The sequence below is a fragment of the Acartia tonsa genome, chromosome 6 (genome assembly GCF_053477335.1).
Source record: "Acartia tonsa isolate MP-2025a chromosome 6, ASM5347733v1, whole genome shotgun sequence".
NCBI lineage: Eukaryota > Metazoa > Arthropoda > Copepoda > Calanoida > Acartiidae > Acartia > Acartia tonsa.
The window spans coordinates 34,911,772-34,935,241 of NC_137265.1; the positions used below are offsets into that span (position 1 = coordinate 34,911,772).

At 34.1% G+C, this 23,470-nt stretch overlaps 1 protein-coding gene across 2 annotated transcripts in view; it reads left to right on the forward strand.

Moving 5' to 3' along the window:
* Eip75B (Ecdysone-induced protein 75B) overlaps positions 1 to 23,470 on the forward strand; it is a 164,215-nt gene that overhangs the window by 118,232 nt on the left and 22,513 nt on the right. For both annotated transcript variants that reach the window (XM_080164520.1, XM_080164519.1), the window contains exon 5: positions 12,976 to 13,211. In XM_080164520.1, the coding sequence (XP_080020646.1) occupies positions 12,976 to 13,211 (236 nt within the window). The remainder of the gene's footprint in view (positions 1 to 12,975; positions 13,212 to 23,470) is intronic.

The following is a 23,470-nucleotide window of genomic DNA, read 5'->3' on the forward strand; positions in this document are numbered from 1 at the left end:
ATTAATAAATCAATAAGTACCTACGAAATCAGGTCGAAATGTAAACAAATAATGGTAAAATAAACCGAAATAAATCTTAGACAAGAAAATTAAGATTTATAGGTACTTAAAACTAAATTTGTTAAGCATCAAAAAGAGTAGTAAGAAAAAATTTTTCAAAATCCTTGGGCAGAAAGTTTTTCAAACTTAATGAATAAGAACTGTACTATCTTAATCAACAATAAACTTTTTAATACTTAAAGAATAGCAAAATAATAATATCTTCGTTAGAATTCTCATCGGAATTATGAAAAAAAAATACCAATTTTTCTTTGTAAAAAATATGAGACTTTAAATATGAATTTTCAATCATTCCTTGATCTGAATAAAAATGTTTTACTTGATTGAAATTCATATATAATTTTTTAAAAAATCTGCTAAAAAATACTTGATTTTTTTCTTAGAATAAATATCGAATCATGCAACCTCGACACATTTATTCCTTTTTGGTAAACTTTTCAGGTAAGTTTTATAATGAATTGTACTTTTGAAAAGAAATTAAACTCAATAAAATTAAATTTGAGCATATGAAATAGAATAAAAATTAATCGCATTTCGCTTGATTCTTGTTTTAGGCATAAAAATAGGCATATGAAAAATGTGGCTATTTTACTAAAAAAAATCTCAATTTCCATAAAATAAGAATCAATTATTAATCATAATTTTTTAATAACCGCTTTTATTTTAATATCTGCGATAAAAATGAAGGAAAGGTTAATTTAAAATATGCATAGTTTATCTTAAATTAATTCTGTGATATTCATATAAATAATAATCAATATTTTAATAATATCATACATCGTGTTCATTATTATAAATGCTTATCTCATAGAAAATAGAGTTTACATTTTTAAACATGAACGAAAATATATGTACCTAGGAAATAATTGCTATAAAATACTTTCTCAAGGTTTAAAATTGTCCGAAGTCGCTAGGTACATATATTACTACGAATCTCTGCTCTCGGAATGAAGAAAAATCTTTACGCGTGGATTATTAGGAATCCTTGCCTCCGGAGTGAAAGAAAAAACTTTATTTGCTTACAAATTAAAACAAATATCTTGATTTTTTTGCGATAATCTTTTTAAAATAATAATAAGAAATATTTTAAACATTATCATAATAATTTTACATGTTGTGTTCTTTACTTTAATGCATTATCTCATACGAGAATCTGAGAAATAACATTTTTTAAGCAACCGTGAACCATGAAAAAAATACCTCGAAAAATAATTTTAAAAAAATCTATTTTTCTCAATCTAAAAAAAAAAACTGCAAAATCATTTGGTAGTTAATACACACAAACTTTTGCTTTTCAAAATCATACTTAAAGAAACAAAATCTTTTAAAATCTGCTTTAAAAGTCTAAACAGTTTTGTAGAATTTTTGCTTAGGTATGAACAATAAAATTAGTTGAATAATGAATACTTATTCTTTACAGAACCATTTTGGTTCCCTTCACAAGCCTAATATATAACTTGTAATATTCTTTCTTTAAAGATCATTTTCACATAAATAGTTTATGTTGTAGATTAGATATGTGTGGTTTGAAATTTTTCAATGACATTCTGGCGGCAACACCCGCCATATTTCCACCCGCTATTTGCAGGCCTCTTACCCTGTGTCGGGCGGCAAGGTTGGCAGCAGCCAAGTCGATTCTTGATTCATGACAGCACCAGGGCAAGTAATAAAAGTGTGACTGTCATAAAATTTAGAATCATCTACCGGCTTTTGTCCGGCCGGAACCGAAACTCCCGTCGGCTCTTGTCCAGCTGGAACCAAAACTCTGATCGGCTCTTGTCCAGCCGGAACCGAAACTCCCGTCGGCTCTTGTCCGGCTGGAACCGAATCATTCAGCGGCTCAATACCCGCCGTAACAATATTCTCAACGGCTACAGTATCGTTACCAATATCATCAGGAATAACTGCAGCACAACTAACATCATCAGAACCGGCTGCAACACAACCAATTTCAGCATCATCATTGTGAACGGCTACAGCCTCACCCGCCGTAGCAATGTTATCACCAGCTACGGCAGTATCTTTAACATCAGATTTGACTGCAACACAAACAACAGCGTTAACTGCAGAAATAACAGGTTTCTCAATAACAGCATCACAAGCAGAACCAACAGGTTCATCATTAACAGCTACGGCAGACCCAACCGGTTCATTATCAACAGCTACGGCGGACCCAACCGGTTCATTATCAACAGCTACGGCGGTACCAACCGGCTCATTATCAACAGCTACGGCAGTACCAACCGGTTCATTATCAACAGCTACGGCAGTACCAACCGGCTCATTCTCAACAGCTACGGCAGTACCAACCGGTTCATTATTAACAGCTACGGCAGTACCAACCGGCTCATTATCAACAGCTACGGCAGTACCAACCGGTTCATTATCAACAGCTACGGCAGACCCAACCGGTTCATTATCAACAGCTACGGCAGTACCAACCGGCTCATTATCAACAGCTACGGCAGTACCAACCGGTTCATTATCAACAAAGAAGGTACAGGGGCTGGGTGCAGAACTTGACTTGTAGACTGTATTCACACCAGCACTAGCCTCATGGAGCAACCTACGACTATAATAACTGTCGCAATTATTGGTGCCACAGACACTAAGCTTATCCGAGTTAGATGAACGACGTTCCATCTCTCTAAGCCTTCGGTATATATCACGTACTTCTTGGCGCAACTCCATGGAAATTTTAAGCACTCCCATGTCCATCCTCACCTTCTCAACGACGTCGAGGTTCCTGGCGACAGTGCTCGACCTCGCGTCGTCTGAATCATTGTCAAGCCAGTGCAGAATTTTCGTACACTGCTCCAACGACGCATAAACTTTAACTGCAACAGTTTTCTGTTCACTAGCTTCATACAAATCACGCTTGAACTTGCGCATCTCACTAGTCTCCACGGCAGATTTTAGACTTTTTATTAGGTCAGATTGGTCCTTGACCTCACTAAAAATGTCACGAATTGATTTTAAATTCACATTTTCACATGAACTAAAACTTTGGCAGGCTTTTAGATTTTCATAAAACACTTTTATCTGTTCGTCAAACACCTCTAGCCTTTCATTGCCAATAGCGATAGCTCGCTCAATTTTCTGCTTTTTAGTGAGCACCATATTGATTCACTAGGTAATTATTTCACAGAAAAATTGTCAATGTTTTTTGCATCAATACACTATATGCTATTGATTTATTGAAGAATGCTAACGCCTATTCTTCAGATTCTTTGAAGAATGCTAATGCCTATTCTTCAGAACCATTTGAAATTGCTTGTGCAGCGCCTTCAACCATCAGGTTATTTGAAATTTGCTAATGCCTAAACTTCAACCTTCACTTCTTTGAAATTCGCTTGTGCAGCTCCTTCAAACTCCAATCATTTGAAATTGCTTGTGCAGCTCTTTCTTTTTTGCATCAATAATCTAGATGCTATTGATCTCTTGATGAATGCTAACGCCTATTCATCAGATACTTTGAAATTCGCTTGTGCAGCTCCTTCAAACTCCATTCATTTGAAATTGCTTGTGCAGCTCCTTCAAACATCAGACCATTGAAATTTGCTAACGCCTAAACTTCAAGTCCTTTGAAATTGTCTCAACCATGACACTTTGGTTGAGCTTGACTTCCGAATTAGCGGGAAGTTCACGAGATCAGTTGGCGAACATACAAACCCCCAATACCAGGAACCATCAAGTTTCAACAGCAGGTTTGAATATAGATTTATTGATGAAATTATTTCAAAGACCTGAAATTACAAGATCAATTAATAAACAGAATAAAATATTATTCGTTATCTTAAAACTTTGAACACTAAAAAAAATCTTTTTCTTTTCTTATGGTTAAAGAATCTTTGGAAACTTTGGCTTTAAAGGAAAATTATTTGGTTTAATAAATCATTGTTAAATGCAACAATAAGGCACATAAAAATTACTAAAACATATATTAATCATAATTAAGTTTCATGCTTAGCTGGCTAAAGCCTTTTTAAAACTACATATAATCGTCCTATACACCATACTTCTTAGTCAAATTAACAAATTCTACCTGAAGCTCTTATGGTTTCAAATCCCTGATATACTAGGGTAGTTCACACTCAATGAGACCAATGATAGGCCCAATTTTGTTCTCCGAAATCTTCACACTCTCATATCTCATTCAAAAGTAAAAACGTGGGCGCATATAAACAATCCATGCTGCGTCACTTTATGAAGGGAAAGTCAAAAAAGACGACATTTGCGCTTAGTTTTTGGATTAATGGTAAGGAATTAATTTTGAACTTGATAAACACAAAGCTTCCTCGAAAAGAGGTTAAGACACTCCTCCTATGACAAGATTGTGTATTTAGTATGAGTAGAAATTGATCCACAACTCTTTCTTCCCTCCAGTTAAGCTATCCCCCCCTCCTGTGACAAGATTGTGTATGTAGTAAGAGTAGAAATTGATCCACAACTCTTTCTTCCCTCCAGTTGTCCTAACCCCCTCCTGTAACAAGATTGTGTATGTAGTATGAGTAGAAACTGATCTACAACTCTTTCTTCCCTCCAGATGTTCTATCCCTCCTCCTATGACAAGATTGTGTATGTAGTATGAGTAGAAATTGATCTACAACTCTTTCTTCCCTCCAGTTGTCCTATCCCTCCTCCTGTAACAAGATTGTGTATGTAGTATGAGTAGAAGTTGATCTACAACTCTTTCTTCCCTCCAGTTGTCCTATCCCTCCTCCTATGACAAGATTGTGTATAAAGTATGAGTAGAAATTGATCCACAACTCTTTCTTCCCTCCAGTTGTGCTATCCCCCCTCCTGTGACAAGATTGTGTATGTAGTATGAGTAGAAATTGATCTACAACTCTTTCTTCCCTCCAGTTGTCCTATCCCTCCTCCTATGACAAGATTGTGTATGTAGTATGAGTAGAAATTGATCTACAACTCTTTCTTCCCTCCAGTTGTGCTATCCCCCCTCCTGTGACAAGATTGTGTATGTAGTATGAGTAGAAATTGATCTACAACTCTTTCTTCCCTCCAGTTGTCATATCCCTCCTCCTATGACAAGATTGTGTATGTAGTATGAGTAGAAATTGATCTACAACTCTTTCTTCCCTCCAGTTGTGCTATCCCCCCTCCTGTGACAAGATTGTGTATGTAGTATGAGTAGAAATTGATCTACAACTCTTTCTTCCCTCCAGTTGTGCTATCCCTCCTCCTGTGACAAGATTGTGTATGTAGTATGAGTAGAAATTGAGGCGGCCTTGGTTCATATAGGTTACCAATGCATTTTTATACCCCTGCCAAACAATGGGGGTTGGCATTATATCGACATATTAATACTAATTTATTTCTTATTTTGTAGGTAAGTTTTTGAAATATTGAAGAGTTAAGCTGAATAAAATAATCATTTTTAAGACCTTGATCTGAGCTTTTTATAAAAAGTTTGTGGAATTTTATTAAAATCATGATTGGTTGGTTCTAACCAGTAACTTCCAATCTTTTCAACCAATTATTTTAATTTACAGAAGGGGTAATTTTGTTTATCAGTAATCACTAATCATAATGTACATAAATATATATTCCATCCAATTATCCCAAAGAATCCCTTTGTAGTATTGTAGTAAGTCAACACGATGCCTTCCAGTTTAACTGGGATCCTCTCTAGTTCTCCATCTCCTTTTTTTATGCCATTGCACAGTGCATGTGCCTCTTCTTATTTTATATTCCTACGGCAATATCCCTCCAAGGGTTTACTGGTCCCCCCCAAAAAACTTATATGACGTTAGGTTTAGTTGGGTACAATGTATCGCCACAGATTTTTCTGCTTTCCCAGAGGTCTTTATGGATATCCCAACGAATGAGAAAACGTGTTTTTAAAACTTAGGGTACTAGAATAATCACTAACTTTTTCTTTCACAAAGGGGGTGTTGTAAAACTCCCATTGTCCTCTTTTTTAAAATTGTCCAAAAATTTGCCATGAGGGTAGGGTTTTTTTTGGGTCCAAAGGCCCTCGCTGGGAAAGTCTCCGTTTTTCCTTTTTTCTACACAATTTCACTTTATTACTTTTGTCATTGGATGTGCTGGTAGTATTATGAAACTGAAGGTCAGTCAGAACCATTATTAACATGGATCTTATCCAGTATGGGAATGTCTTGGCCTATAAACAGGCGCAACTGGTTGTAAGTTTGACTTTATTAGAATAGATCTTAACCACTATGGGAATGCCTTGGCTTTATGGTAATAGGCCAATTTTAGAGAAAAAAAACACAATATTTTTGCATTTCAATTATAAAAAATTAAAGTCTTTATTTAACTGAAGGATAAAGTTAGAGGTAAAATAGTTTTTATTTCTTGTAAGGCATCTCGATCTGATTTTAACTTATATATGAAAGATTTAAAAAACCAAAAAATAATCTAAATATCTAAAAATTAAAAATTTAATAAAAAGGAATAATAAGATTGTAAAGACCAATTTTGTTTCCATAAAATTGCATTTTCTCTCTCAAGTCTCAATGTCAATGGAAATTATTGTGAAAATAATAATTAAAAATTCTCTTTTTATTGTCTGCAAACTCCCTCCCCCCCCCCCCCCCCTACTTCTCCTCCCACTCATAATCCTGTTACACCTGAAGGTTTCTTGTTAAGGTTAAAATTGAATGCTATATGTCGATATATACTCTGGATTTTTATTGGAAATAAGTTATATTTCAAGAGGAAGGGGACATTGAACTGTAAATTGTACTAGTACCCAAGATTTTTTTTTAAAAATGCTCTCTTATTCGTTGATCATAAATCTTAATTGTTTGGTTCAAATCAACAATGTCCACACATTTTATTTTTAAAAGCGAAGCTTTTCTATAATTAGGGTCGGTCCGTCCGTAACGGATAGCTTTTTTTGTTAATTTAGGCATGTTAGAATTGTCCTATCGTTTTCAAATTTTGCATGGTGATTCCCTTAGTAGTTAGGTACAATTTTGAAAGCGTAGCAACTCTATAATCATTACCAAAATGTCCGTATCTCTATTTTAAACATGTTGTTTTTTTTACTTTTTTAACAACAAATTTTTATGTGATTATATCACCCAATTGATCTAATTTTTGGTATATTGATTCCTGGGACAACACAGTGTAATGTTATAAGCGACGCAACTTTATAATCAAGTCCTAAAAATTTAAGTATGTCCATAAACATTATCCTGTTTTTAAACAAATTTATTTACAATTTTGCTTCGACTCTTATACATTTATATTCTTATTATTAAGTTCTGACACTATATAAGTGTTAATGTCCGTTTTAGTGCTTCGCTTTTATGGATGTTGTCCTCCTTGTTAATCTACAACATGGGTGCTTCTGTTTGGTATATTATTACAACTCTGTTCTAATAATGACATTAAACCTATCATGTTGATAAAAACCACAGCACAAAAAACCAACAGGAAAACCTCTTTGCTAGAAAAATCTCTTGTCTCTATGTGCAAATTATATTTGATTTATAATCAGAAATTGTCTGAGTACTAAAGAGCAAAGTAGTGGGGGGGGGGGGGGGAGGGAGGGATATGTAACCAACCAGGTAAATGTAACCTGAACCTATCGCATGGCCCCCACAAGGACTCTTCTCTCTTTGCTGGTAGCGGCTGCTCTGGCAAGAACAAGACAGCAGGCTAGACCTCTCCAGACAGAGCTGTCGCGCCAGTTTCCCTGAATTTTAATTTGGACCACTTAATATTATGTTTAAAAAATCTAATACCTTGTGACTTTTGGGGAAGCATTTTTGGGGTTGCATTTTGTAAAGAAAATAGTCTAAAAACCATCTCATGACATTTATGATTCTTAACTGAAAAGCCCGTTCTTGAGAACTTTTTCATCAAACTTCATATTACAGAATACATTTTTTCATGATTTCATTTATAATTTTCCATGATTTTTGTCGACTATATGGTACTAAATTAAAGTGGTCTTGGCTGACTGACTAATCATCTTAAATATCATAAGACAATATATTTTCAGCAAAAAAAAATATAAAAGCTTTGTGATGCTATTCTAATAATAAAATTGTGTTGATTTAATAACAGCATCAAAACCAATTGTCTAATTTGGTAGGTAAATTCCTTTAAAAAATGAATAAATGGAAAATATCTCCTTCAGACAGACTACCGGAGTAACAAACAAACAAAATATATTTGCTCTCAAATTCAGAGAAATTTTTCCGAGAGAAAATCTGTACAAAATCTTTTCAATTGAAAAATTAATTTAATTGAAACTTTTTAGTTTGAAGCTATTAAGTAATTGCCTTTCTTATTGATATATAATTGTCCTATGATTTTAAAACCCAAGGTCCCTTTTGCAAGCATATGGCTGGATCTAGCTGGATACGAGGAAAACAAAGGCTTTAGAGATTCTTGCTTTGTATATTTCTTACTCAATGTCTAATGTCTAGAACAGTTTGTTGACTATATACACCCCCCCTCCATATTTCACGGAGGTCTGGTGTCTATCTATGTATGTATATATTTATGTATATGTACAATACTGTAAGTCCTCGAAGAGTTCATTCCTCTCAGGACTTTAACCTCTGCAGACTTCCCGATTCTAGCCTTAACTTACAGCCTCCCCATACATTTTCTAACTCATTTATTTAAACTTTCCCTTCCCTCTTCCCTTTCTCTTTCCCTATTCCCTTTTGCTTCAGTGAGGTTATGAGTAAGAGCCCCCCTTCCTTACTCTTTGCTCTTACTCAATCCTAAGGTTGATTCTATTTAACCATTTCATTCAACATTCCCTTAGGTGCTTGACAATCCCACCCCCTCCCCCTCAAAACCCTTTAATTTCTATTTAAGCCTTTTTTACAATTCTTATGCCCGCCCAATGCCTTTTAGTCTCTGTTATCCCATGCTCTTTTCTTTTTGGTATTTCCAATTAGTAATGTGAGGGGGAGCAAAAATTGGACGAGAACTGGTGAGTCGCTAAAATAGTTAGGGGGACCTCCACGAGAATTCAGAGGTTATTGTCGCTTTTTTACACTGTACAAAAAGAAAGATAGATAGATGGCTGATGGATGGATGGATGGATAGATAGATTAGATGATGCTATTTTCAAGGTTAAAGTCTCTAGATTTTTTTCTACTCAGAGCCCTTCAGAACACACGCACACATATACACACAAATTTAATTTAAATCTTGAAAAAGAATAGATAAAAAGCAGATATTATAGAGGTTGGCTAGACACCACTTTCCAACTTTTTTTGTCTTATTAAAAAAAAACATTTGTTTTTTAAATAAATATTTATAAAACAGCTTAAAATGTTCAATTTATTTTGTTTATAAAGTTTTTTTCTTACTTTTTTCCTTAAAAAATTTTGGTCAATGAACATTTTTTCAATTTAAAAAAACTATTAACACAGGACAAATGTGCCAAATACCGCGCGTGCAATGCCGCATAGCATATCATACCTGGAATCTCCTTGGATATTTGTAAAAATATGTAGAGTGTACATTCACCAAAAAAGTATAAATCTTTTTTTTGACAATTTGTAAAATGACCATGAGAGTGTGACTTTCTGTTCAGGGAGGGAGGGGTTAATGGACTGTAAATTCAATTGGTACCCAAAGTTTTATTATGACGTTCTTTCATTCGTTGGCTTTAAACTTAGTAACTTTTATCAAATCTAGATTTTTTTGTTTAAATAATAATAGTTGTAATCTACAGAATGGGTACCTAATATTGTTTGGTAACATTGGGGATGTGCTACAATTTATCATCCATTGTCTTATCCCTTCAGATCCTTGCTTTCTATATTTCTATCCTTGCATTTTCTATCCATGACTGTCTATACTATCTATCTATCTATCTTTGCTATTGAGCTATGGCCAAGCTCACAACAGAGGCTGTTTGTTTTGAAAAATATTTTCTAAAGTTGAATGACCCAGGCCTAGGCCTGATATAATTGAGGCTAGGCCTAACACTGCCTCTATTCTTTATAATGCCCCAATATGCTAGGCCTACGCTTATAAACAAAGATGTTTCATTTGACCTTACAACTTAAGGTTGACGCTTATTTTTCATTTTTAGAAAACTTTTTGGCCTCCAACTTTCATACAAGAAAACATAAAAAGCAATACTTTTTGTTTAAATTATCAATGATTATTTGATAGCAGATGCGAGCAATATCAAGTTTGTCAAAATATTGTAAAAAAATATTTAGAATCTATCAATGGGAGGCAAAATATATCAATTATCTGTTAACAATACAAATTGAGATATCCCCCCCCCCCCCACATATATTATTAGGTCCCTAAATATTTTTCAATAACAAATCTTTTCTACAGTTATTTTAGTCCTTTACACTTTTTGGCATTTTTGGAATTATATTTGCAAAAAATTCATACTGATTCTTAACAAAATAATACTGTAAAATACTTTATTGTTATTTGTTTACATAATTACATACATACATTATTTGTGCTACTTATGGTCAAATGGTTTCTTGTTTTTCAAGGATTTTTTTGGGAAAACATGATCAATTTTCAATTTCTTGTTAAGAAACAGAATATTCGGTTGATTTTCAATTGTCAACGGCCAAAAAAATATTTTTTTTATTTTCGAAAAAAAAATATGACCTTAGCATTTTTAACGTTTTTCATTCAATATTTTAGTTTATCTTAATATTTGGGTAGCGCAGCTACTCTATAACTAATTAATGTAGATTTTCCATAATTTTCTTGTTTATGGACAACTATTTATTAACAATACCTACCAAATTTTCTACTTCTTTTGCTATTAGCTTGTTATTGCTGTGCTACTTCAGGATAGAAATGTCCATGTTAGACTTCTTTTTTTTATAATGACATCAAGGATATTTTTTTGTCGACAGTCGGGTGAAGTGGGGGGGGGGGGGGGGTAGGGGGGTTGCCTTGTATGTCATTCTTAATATTGTAGACAACCCTTAACTCTGTCAATCTTCTAGTTACAAAATTAAATTTAAATTGATTTTATTCTCTTCAAGTCAGACAGACAGTCATTATGCAATATTGCTGTTGCCCCCCTCCCCCCACGCTTGCCATTTAACTTCAATTTTAAAGTATTTCCTCTTTTTTTTAACCTTCAATGATAACTTAAACTTTAGCATTCAACCCCCGCCCCCCCCCCCCCTTATCTCCCCCCCTTTATTTTGAAATATGATTAAAATTTATTGAATTGTGAAGCGGCCTTCCTTAAATGCCTCAGGGCCTAAGTGTTGTTGCATATGTAGTTGTAGGCCTTTTCCACAACCCCCCCCCCTCCCCCCAACAATAATTTACCAACCCCACCCCCTCCCCCCAATTCTTTCCATAAGGAAATAATACTGTTGCTGATATATACAACACCATTTAAGCAACAGTCAGTGGCTGTTGATAATCAACAACCTTTTCAAGTTAATCCCCCCTCCCCCGTGGAGGGAGCGTGTTAGATGTTAAAGGGGAGATAACCAAAAAATTTCTCTCGGGTACACACACACACACACACATACACGCATATGTTGGTTTAGAAGGCCGAAGTATGTGATTTGTGTGTGTGTTTGTGTGCATGGGTGTGTGTGTGTTTTTGTGACGCTTAATACGACTATATATACCAATGTATCTCTACAACAATATTTTCCCATTCCCACTTCCCTTTTTCTCTTTTCCCTTTCATTTTTCTCTTTCTCCTTTTTTTTTATTCAATGCTGTTTCCCCTTTTTCTCTGTCTCTCTCTCTCTCTCCAATTCTCCCTTTTGTGTGTGTTGTACTCTCAAGTTCAAGGTCATATAATATTATAGCGCTCTGTACACCTCCTCCCCTCCTGCTCTCTTTCCCTCCACTCTAACCTTCTAACTACTCTTTCTCTTTTTCCTATACACATCATTCACACCTCCCCCCTTTCTTTTTCGGCCCACGTCCCCGCCAATTTTCCTTCCCTTCTCCGCCGAAGTTCAAATTTTGGTGGAGTTATTCTATTTAGTATCGCATCGACTGTGATTCAGTATTGTTATATATATATTTATATATATATAGACTTGTATAGTCTGACTTAATAATAACCAATCATGATGTGTGATTAGAGAGAAAAGTGAGATTAAGTCACCAGTGATAACACAAGCTACATAGTTCTTTCATTTAGTTATCCCCCCCGTCCTAATCCTCCCTACGCCCCCCTTTTTCCTTTTTTTCCAACACCCTGATTAGTTTAAAAGCCCTGACAGGGACCTGAAATAATAACATGGGTACAGGGGGTGATACCAACCAGAATTCTATTCTAAAAGGCATTCTACAAAATGGTTCTAAGTTTAACTACCCGGGTAAGAATTAATTTTAAAAATAGCATAAAACCTTGTAAAAAAACACGTGAAAATCATAAACATCTAATGATATCTTACATAATTTATTAAGCAAGATCTAAAACGGACATTCATAGTTCAGCTCACCAGTTCTCGTCCAATCCAAAACATGAAAAATAAAAATAAAAAATTGTGAATAATTTCTATAATCCACAAAATATTAAGATAAGAATGATATTGATAATATACATATATCTAAATTGATTGATACATGCCAATCAAATTAGGAAAAACTTTTTTAATATACATTGTTTACATAGCAAATATAATACCAAAAAAAAAACTAGAAATATTAGAATCAAAAATGAATTTCATAATTTTGATTACTTTTGAATTAATTTTGGTTTTTATAACGTAAAAAGGAAATGATATAAGGAAAAGATCATAATAATACAAGTTTATTTCTAATATTTTCCATACTTTTTTTTGCCTTTTCCACAAATTCAAAAATGAAATTTAGTCATTTGTATGTCCCCAAGAACCTCAAAAGCATAGATCTCCGAAAAGTTTTTCTGTCTGTCTGTTAGTCAAACATTTTGAAATTTTAAATGCTAATATATTTTTTCTATTTCAGCTGTGCGATTCGGTCGAGTGCCGAAGCGGGAGAAGGCCAAAATCCTTGCGGCCATGCAGTCCAGCAAGGCCAAGGTGTTGGAGAGCCGCGTGGGAGCCGAGATGGCGGATGACCGCAAGATAATCGACACAATTGTGCGCGCTCACTACGACACTTGTGACTATACGGTCGACAAGATTAAGCCGTTTGTGGAGCGCGCCCACGCCAGCCCAAAGCTGACACAGTGCACTGGACAGGTAGGATTTTCCTCCTCCGTGCCGCTACGCTACTTAGCAATGAAATTGTCCCAGATTTTTCAAAAAATTTACATTTTTTAGTGACCTTTACTCCTCAAGTATCTTAAATCATTGGGAAAAAAGCTACAAACCTGACCAGGACCATTGTAAAGCTTCCTCGGAATAGTGAGTTAGATCTTAACGGAGAGACAAAAGCGAGAAAAGTACAAAAATGTGTAGGTTTAATTATTTTAAATACGGAACCGAAAAAATAGGATATTACTTTTGAAAATATGTTTATCAACTTAAAATTACGTCAATAAATTATTTTTTATGAAATGTAGCGAGAAAAAAAGAGTAAAAATACGGATGTGGAGAAACATAGATTTTTAATTTTTTTTCAAAAATTCACGTCAACATTCAAACCTTTTAAAAGTTTATATTCATAAATGTTATAAAATTAAAAGGTTTGAAGCATTAAATGGTGAATCTAAACCACCCCTCAAGCCTTTGAAAAACCTCATTTTACCCCCTTCACAAATAAAAGCTTTGACGTCCCTTAATTGAGGAATGGCTACGATTGAAATGGACATATTTTTGACGCGAGAATCTATCAATAATTCTTGTATTGACCTTACCAAATTAAATGACCTTAACGCCTTAATGCCATCACATAACACACACACATTTCAAATATTTATTTACAGATGTTAAATATTATAAATTTTATGCCACATCATAATTAATTATCATTCTTATTTTAAAATTAAGTTGCAAAATTGAATGAAATTTTATTAAATACTTCACAGTTACATTTTTAACCAAGGCAAAATCTAAATTTTAGCATGTTTTGCCAATAATCTTAAAGAAGGTGAAATAGTTTTTCTAAGGTGCTATATTCCTGTGTACTTTTTGTGTGTGATGTTTGTTTATTTCTGTGTGTTTTTGTGTGTAGTAAAGTTACACAGATTGACATTTCTTGTTGGGCTTTAAATCTCAGGGAGGGAAGGTACATTGGAATGTAAAATAAACTAGTACCCAAAGTTTTATAACCACTTTATCTTATTTGTTTCCTCAAAAACTTTGTGTACTTTTATTGAATGTTGATTGGTTGCCTACAAACTAACAGTGTTTAAACTTTTCAATAATCTTAAACTATAAAAGGGGTGATTTTGTTTGTCATCATTGAAGATATATATCAATTTATTATCCATTGTCTTATCCCTAAAGATCCCTGACTCTTATTAAATCTACGGAACACGAATTACAAATATAAACTTTTTGTACCAATTTGTATCGCCCTTGACTACTCTGACAGTCAGCCATGCCTCACCAAGGTTAACACGGGGTTTAAACATCCATTTTCAGTTCTTCAATATAATAACATTGGAAGCATTGAATTGGTGATATCGCACCTTATAAACACTATTTTGCTTCAAGTAAAAAATATTTCCTTTTGACTTTTGATAAACTTTATAATGAATTAAAGAGGCAAATTAGATTTTTCTGGATTAATTATTATCATACAAATAATTACATTTATCACCTGTGAAAACATGTTTAATTAATTTAATTTTATTATCAGCTATTTATATAATTTAACCTTGATTAGCATTATAACCTTGTGGGCCTATCAAGGACATTTTTTTAATTATCATTTCTCATATTTTGGGTAAATTTTAGTGATAAGAAAGTTAATTTCATTAAAATAATAAACTTAAATCTATGAAAGGAAAGGTACAACTAAAAAAAAAGAAATATCTACATTAATAGAAGTCAAATGGCCTTAATATGAAGGCTATATTTCGCCAATCAGGGTCACTTAATAATTGTATATAAACTTAACCTAACCTAAAATAAGAGAAGCCTAAAAAGTATTTTTTTCTGAAAATATTAAGTAATGGATAATTCTATTTTTATAAAAAGCAGGGATTTAAAGCGATAAGACAATGGACGATAGATTAATGTAAATTTCCAATGATGATAAACAGAAATACCCCTTCTGTAGATTAAAGTTATTGGTGGAAAAGTACCAAAAGTCTATAAGCCGTCGAATGAGAGAGAGTGTTTGGGTACCAGCCTAATTTAAACTCCAATATCCCCTCCCTTCCTGGCAAAAATCTTTATTCTTTCAATAAAGTTTTTTTTCGCAGATTTTTTAGGCACGATATTTGGGCCTTGGCGTTTTGAGGAAGGGAGTTCTCGGGTTGATCTTTATTTTGACCTTGTGGTGAAAAATATATAAATGCAATGTATCCACACACACACACACACACACACGCACAAAACCATATTTATAATATTATACACATACCTTCCTTGTTCACACACACACACATACACAGACACACAGAAATAATGTTTATTCATATCATGCAATGTTTGTATCTATTAAAAAAAAACTTAATTGTCTTAATTTAACATTAACATGAATTACAATTAGATAAGCTATTAGGAAGGGAGGGGACATTGGGCTGGTAGTTACACTAGTCCCCAAAGTCTTATAATAACGTTTTCCTAATCGTTGGCTTAACAACCTTGGGGGTTTTATTGAATTTTTGATTGGTTGGTTGATTTTTATGAGTGTCCAAAAGTTTCAACAACTAATTTTAATCTACAGAAGGGGTAATTTTGTTTATTATTATTGGAGATGTACTTACATCAACTTATCCGCCATTGTCTTATCCCTTTAAATATTTGTTTGCTTGTTATTGCTGCGCTACTTATGGACATAATTGTAATTAATATTGAATAAACAGGAAAGAAAAATATTTAGTTACTAAAATATTATTGTTTCCATGTATTTAAACTTAACTTAGGCACATAAACATAATCATTAATAACATAAACTGCATTATTTACAATATATATTTAGAATATGATTGATTGAAAAATAGGTATTAATGGGAATACCCCCCCCCCCCCATATAATAAATTTTCATAATTTCCCAAGTCATCAGGGCCCATTTGCAAGGAATACATTAACAAGGACAATCATATTCAAAATGAGCGCACTAATAACATTTAAGATTTTAAAATGAAGTGCTATTTATGATTATACTAAGAAATATAATAGCCTATTGAACAAATAAATGTACCATGATATGCATAGAAACCTAATTGTAGAGTAGCTGCACTACTTAATATGCAAACTGTTATTCATTATAGATTTCTTTCCCTAATGGTTTTTCCCTCATTCATTTTATACAAATATCCCCCAACCCCCCAAATACACACATGCGAAAATAGATATGCATGGGTTAGGTAAATTAATAGTTGTTAATAGCCTGGCCTAATAAGCTTTTAGTTCAGTAGCCTGATTATCAAATTATCAAATCAGCGACATTGTATAGGTTTGAAATAGGTTTATTATTATTCCTTTCTCTTAGATAAGTATACCTAAAAATAATTATTTGTAAAGGAAACAAATATAAGGTAAGGAATGACCTCGAAATGATAATCAACGTGTATGATGGTTGTAATTTTTTGGGGGGAGGGGAGGCATGATGATGAAAGAAAAATAATGGGGGGAGGGGAGTGGTAATTTTATTATAATATATTCCCCCCAAAATGCACTTTTCTGCACATATATATATATACATTAATATGTATGAGTATGTGTGTGTGTGTGTGTGTGTGTGTGTGTGTGTGTTTGTGTGTGTATTAATGGAAATAACAACCTGACATAATCTCACATAACATTTACATTTTTATACCAAAAAAGAAAGAAAAAGAATATTCTTAAAGTTATCTTACTAAGCTCTCGAAAAAAAGCGGCAAAACATAAATTGATCAAAAATGTAAACAAATAAAATTGTTTTCAAAACACAATTTAAAAAAAAAGGTGCAAAAAATGTAAATCAGTGTCTCTAATTGAAATAAGAAATAGGGTAATGGGGTGAAATATCCCCCCCCCCTCCCAGCTCTCCTCCTTGATGCATGATTATAAGAGAGGGGGGGGGGGAATTCAAATACTGCAGCAAAGAATCTATTTTCTGTTCCTTCAAATTAACAAGTTTTTTTTCACAAAAAAAAAGACAAAAAAAGTAAAACATTTTGAAAAACACTTCAATATGATAAGAAAATTTTTAGATACAAATTTTAGAAGCAGTACATAGTATGCCTTTTTGGGTAAGCCTTTCTACTAAGTAGGTTAACCTATCTTATAAGTATTCCTATTTTAATTTCACCCATATGTAAGTCTAACTAAGCATTATTGTTGTTAGATCACCAGTTCTCGTCCAATTATAATGTTATTGTAAATATTCTATTCTGCAATTTTCCAGCTGTTTTGCATGGAGCAATATATATATAAAGTGTGTAACTGGGTTTAGGCCAGGGTTACTACTCTTCTATACTTTACTCCAGGGATATAAAGGGATAGCACAATGAAAGATAATTTAATTTTCCCCCAAAATTTAGGTAGCTTGTATATATTGGGAGAAACATTTTGTTGTTTAAAATTTTATTTGCCATTGTTAACTACCACCCTTCCCCCTAATATTCACAAGGTATCAAAAACATAATTTCTTGCATAAAAACTAAGGGTAGATTAATTTTCTGACCATTGTCTCATCCCTGACTTTACTATACTAGGTATACAATACATTTACTATGGCATACTTTTCAAAAGTTGTCTCACATTACAACAAAAATATGTTAAATGAAAAATTTAAAAAAGCTTTTTAAAAGGTGTAAAAAATTCTTAATACTCTTAAAAATGTTAGTATTTCTTAATGTTTTAAAATGTCAAGTTTTTGGGCTAATTTCAAAGATATGAGTTTATGTTTTATGTGAACATACTTGAAAGTTTCTCTGTCTTTGGCTAAGAGAGAAAATGAGAAAAGGCAAAAGCATCTTAATTGTATAGTTCTCTTTAGTTTTGAACAACTATTCTAACCTTCGCCTTTTGTGTACAGGCTCTATTCTTGTTCAGTTGGCCCTGTAGACCATTTCTGGTAACCTGGATTAATAATTTAATTTTATGGGGGGACGGGTACAAGGTCTGATTTTCAGGGTTAAGACGATGGAAGATAATTGATAATATTAACCCTTCATTAGTAATAGGATAAAAAGTTTTGATACTATAATAGTTTTGAACCAATTAATTTAAATTTAAGGTTTTGAGCTAAAGAGTAAGATAACGTGGTAATAAAACTTTGGGTACCAGTGAAATTTACAGCCAAATGTCCCCTTCATTTCTGCTTATTTTAGTTGTATATCCTTTTTTTATTCCTTAAAATCAATATGAAAAAAAGCATTTTTTATGTAAATGGCATTGAATTTAATGTTTTTTTTGTGTTATTGTCTTTTTATTGTAATGATATGTTTCATTTGATAAGCTAAACAATCAAAAACATTCACATTAAGGATAAAAAAATATTAAGCATCGAAGGTTGAATTTAAAGGACTTTAAATCATTAGGACAGAGAGAGAGAGAGAGAGAGATAAAACCAGTTTGTGTAGCCAACAACACGGCACAACACACGTCAAGGCTGTTGTCCCACACACACACACTGTTGTTGATTTTGTGGTTGTGTTGTACCGTTGTTGTTGCCCCCCTCCTCTCATCAAACAACAACAGTATAACAACAACACTTTAAATTGTTGTAAGATGTACTATAAAGCATCTCTATATGCTGTTGCGGTGGTGAGGGGGGGGGGTGCAGGGGGAGGGGTGCGCATGACACTTTTATGTACTTCCTTTTAAACAACACTGCAACTATACTATACAAAGTCGACCTTCGCGGTAAGGCTGTTGTTTACGCTATAAAAGGAGGTGGGGGAGGTAGTGGGGGGTTGCTGTTGCTCTGCCCCCTTAGGGTAATTGGTTTTAACAAAAGCTGGGGGTGTGGGTTGATGGGGGGAGTGTAAACCCCCCGTTGAGGGTTAACACCTTGATATTTCACACCTATCTGTGTTTCAATCATCCCATTTTAAAACAAATGTTTATGCTGTACAACGTTTGTTTGTCTGTCTGTCATTTTATGTTAGTCTACAATTACTAGGAACTATTCAGACATTTTAAATGCATATAAAAAAATGCATTGGGGCGCGGCAAACACTTTTTAACAGGCTTGCTAATTGGAATAATAAAACTTTTTTACTTTTTGGATATCAAATTCAAAGTTTTTTTCTTGTTGTACATAAAATAAACTTTGATATTAAGTTGCCGACAAAAAATTATATTAAGACTTGTTTTTGTATTGAAATTTAATATGTTAAGTAACCTTCAAAAAATATAATTTTTTCAGATAAGAAAAATGTGTAAAATTTAGATATATCTATCTACGTAAATGCAGAAAGTTTACCCATTGATTGTTAATCCATATTCCCTTGACTAGCAGTTAGATAATCCATTTTCATTTATGTATGTTGGTATCAAAATAAAAGCTTAGGATTAAAGGTAATCTCAAGGAAGGAGGGGAAAATTGGACTGTAAATTATACTGGTACCCAAAGTTTTATAGTATTAATACGATCTCTCATTCATTACCTTAAAAATCTTTGGACACTTTTTAAAATCTTGATCAAAATTTTTTCAAATTTTGAATTATTTTAATCAACAGAGGGGATAAATTTGTTTTTACCTACATCAATTTATCTTTCATTGTCTTATCCCTTTAGATCCCTGAGTAATATATAGGATAAGAAATAATAAATGATGGACAGATATACTTTTCTTATTTGCATAATAGAAATAGGAAATAATTATCATCATCATCATCGCCATTTATCTCTTCTTTCCAGAGCATAGGCCACGCACAATGGTTCTCCATTTATCTTTGAATTGGGCCTCAGTAGAGGCTTCACTGAAAGATGAAAAATTCTTTTTACTCAGTTCTTCAAGGAATTCCCTCCTCCAGGTTGTTTTTGGTCTACCTGGTTTCCTTTTTCCTGTGAAGGGGTCCCAAGTCAAGGCTTGATAGGTTAAATCATCATGCCCTTTCCTTAGAGTGTGCCCCAACCATCTCCATTTTCTCTGTTTTATTGTCAGTTTGATGTCTGACATATCACTGCGCTCTAAAAGCTCAGCATTTGTGATCTTGTTTGGCCAAAAGATCTTGTGGATTCTCCTAAGACATTTGTTGACATATGTCTGAAGCTTGGAGACCACTGCTGTGTTTAGGAACCAAGTTTCGGCCCCATACAGCAAAACAGACAGAACATTTGACTTGAAAAGTCTTAACTTGGTCTTTATGGAGATGTTGTTGGAATTCCAAATTTTATTCAAGCTGGCAAAGGCTGTTCTAGATTTGTTAATTCTAGCTTTAACATCTGTCAAAGTGCCTCCAGCTTCATCAATTTTACTTCCAAGATACTCAAAGCAGTTAACATCCTCAAGAATTTGATTTCCAATAGTTATTGGTTCTTGGGAGTTTGCATTTAATCTGAGTATTTTAGTTTTTGGAACATTTATTTCAAGTCCAACTTTCTTGGAAGTTTCAGCTATCATGTTAGTCCTTCTTTGCATTTGACTTCTATTGCTTGTTAACAAAGCAATATCATCAGCAAAGTCCAGATCTCCCAAATATTTGGGATTGCCAAATAACTGCCAGCGAATGCCATCATTGCTTTCACAGTTCTTCATGATCCAGTCAATGGCAAGGAGGAAAAGGAAGGGAGAGAGAAGGCATCCTTGTCTGACACCTGTTACAATCTCAAAAAAGGTTGATAGTTTACCTTTATACATAACATTTCCACCTCCTTTATGATAGATAGCTTTAATGATATTGATTATCTTTTCTGGAATGCCATAGTGTCGGCAGATTTTCCAGAGTGATTTCCTGTCTAAAGAATCAAATGCTTTTTTGTAGTCAATAAAGTTTATAAAAAGCTCAGAGTTCCATTCCTTGGATTGCTCTATGATGATTCTTAGAGAGGTTATCTGATCAATAGTGGAACGGTTTGGTCTAAATCCAGCCTGATTAGGTCTTAGCTTTTCATTAACCTTCTTCTTTATTCTATTAAGAAGAATCTTACTAAGGATACGGCCAGGTACTGAAAGAAGCATTATCCCTCTGTAGTTTCCACATTGGGTCAAGTCTCCTTTTTTGGCCAGTATTGAGATATGTCCATTTTTCCAGTCCTCTGGGCATAACTCATCATTCCATATCTTAGTGATCAAAGGTAGGAATGCCTCAGCAGATGTGTCTAGGTCTGCTTTCATGACCTCAGCTGGGATGTTATCAGGTCCTGCGGCCTTGTTATTTTTCAAACTTTTAATGGCCTCTTTGATTTCCAATAGATTTGGCGCTCGACAGTCAATGTCAAGTGCATCTGAGGGTGGAATCTCAGTTTCTTCCTCTGGAACTGGAAGATTCAGCAGTTCAGTGAAATGTTCTGCCCATCTATTTAGAATATCCTCATCAGTTTTAAGGAGTGAACCATCCTTATCCCTGATGTGTGATCCTGATTTGTGTACTTTGCCTGCAATGCTCTTAGTAATCTCATAGACTTCTTTCATTCTATTTTGATTAGCAGCATTTTCTGCTTGCAAGGCAAGGTTTTCCAAGTGTTCTTTTTTGTCAATTCTGACACTTTTTTGGATTTCCCTGCTGAGCCTCTTATACAGGTCTTTATCTTCTGGAGAGTTTCTAGAGAGTGTCTTTTGTCTTACCTCTCTTCTTTGATCCATGAGATCAATGGATCTTTGAGTGATCCACGGCTTTTGGTTAGCCTTTTTGAAACCTAATTTTTCTTGGCTGGTATCATTATAAACTTTTTTGATACCTTGCCAAATATCTTCCACTCCATCTTCCTCTTGAAGAGTCAGCAACTCAAATCTATTCTTTAGAGTGAGCTTAAACTCTTGCAACTTTTCAGAGTTTTGGAGGGTTGTTAAATTATATTTCTTCCTGGGGTTAGGCTTTGTGTCCTGCTTTTTAAATCTAAGCCGAACTTTAGAAGATAGAAGATAATGGTCTGAATTAACATCAGGTCCTCTTTCAACCCTGACATCAAGGAGAGAACCTTTAAAGCGTCTAGATATACATATGTGGTCTATCTGGTTAAAGGTTCTTTGATCTGGTGATCTCCAGGTGGCAGTATGAATCTTTTTGTGTTTAAAGATGGTTCCACCAATGACAAGTTTGTTTTCAGTACAAAAACTTACAAGTCTATCACCATTGTCATTTTCCTTGCCATTACTTAAGCCTAGGCCATATCTGCCCATAACTTCTTCTAAATTCTCATTATTACTCCCCACTTGAGCATTGAAATCTCCTAGGAGCATGGTCAGATCCTTTTCTTTATGACCATTTTTAAATACAGAGTCAAGCTGGTCATAAAATTCGTTTTTGACCTCTGTATTTGCTTGTTCTGTAGGAGCATATGCTACTATAATTCTCAGTTTGATGTTTTTAACTGAGGATTTGAAATAAGCCTCCATAATTCTAGGACCATGGGGTTGCCAACTGATCATGGCCTGCTCTGCTTGCTTGGTCAGCATAAGAGCCACCCCTTGATTATGGCCTAGATCCTCATTCATATGACCTGAGTATAGTATTTTCAAGCCAGAATGATGTTTAAACTCTCCATTGTTTGTCCACCTTGATTCGGTGATAGCCAGGATGTCAACCTTGGCTTTTAGCATTTCTCGGCAAATGTTTTCTGTCTGGCCTGACTGAAACATTGTCCGAACATTCCAGGTGCAAATTTTTGCTGGTCTGCGGGAATTCAGAATCATCCGCCTGACTGGTCCGTTAGCGGTTTCCCAGCCAAACATCATATTGTTGTTTCCAACCTCTACTTCGTTCCCGAGCCCAAAGTTAAATTGGTCATTACTTTGTGCGGGTTGAACATAAGCAGGTTTTTTCTAGGGAGGGATTGTTAGCCCCACCCAAACCCCCTGAACTGGGGGAAGTGACCAGAATTCAGTCTGGCATCTACCCTAGGACCTTTCCAGCACAGTAGGACTCTTCTGGTGTAGCTCCTAGGATCATTGATGCACGGTGCAGGATGGACGGCGTGCACGTAACTGGTCTCCCATCCTGGAAATAATTATAGAGGAACAATTTTAGATAATTTTTGTGTTAATGAAATACTTAAAATTATGGTACTTGTTTAAAGTATTGTAAAGCAATTTTGCTTAACACAAAAAAAGTGTTTTTCTATATAAAATCATAGCTTCTTTTATGTAATAAGTAGCATAAATAGTTGCATATCTAATTTATGCAATATATATATAGCAAAGGGGATCCTATGTTGATAAGCAAATAATCTCTTTAATAAGAAAAGAAAATGAAAACCTAACAATACAATCAAGATTAGTTCTGCTAA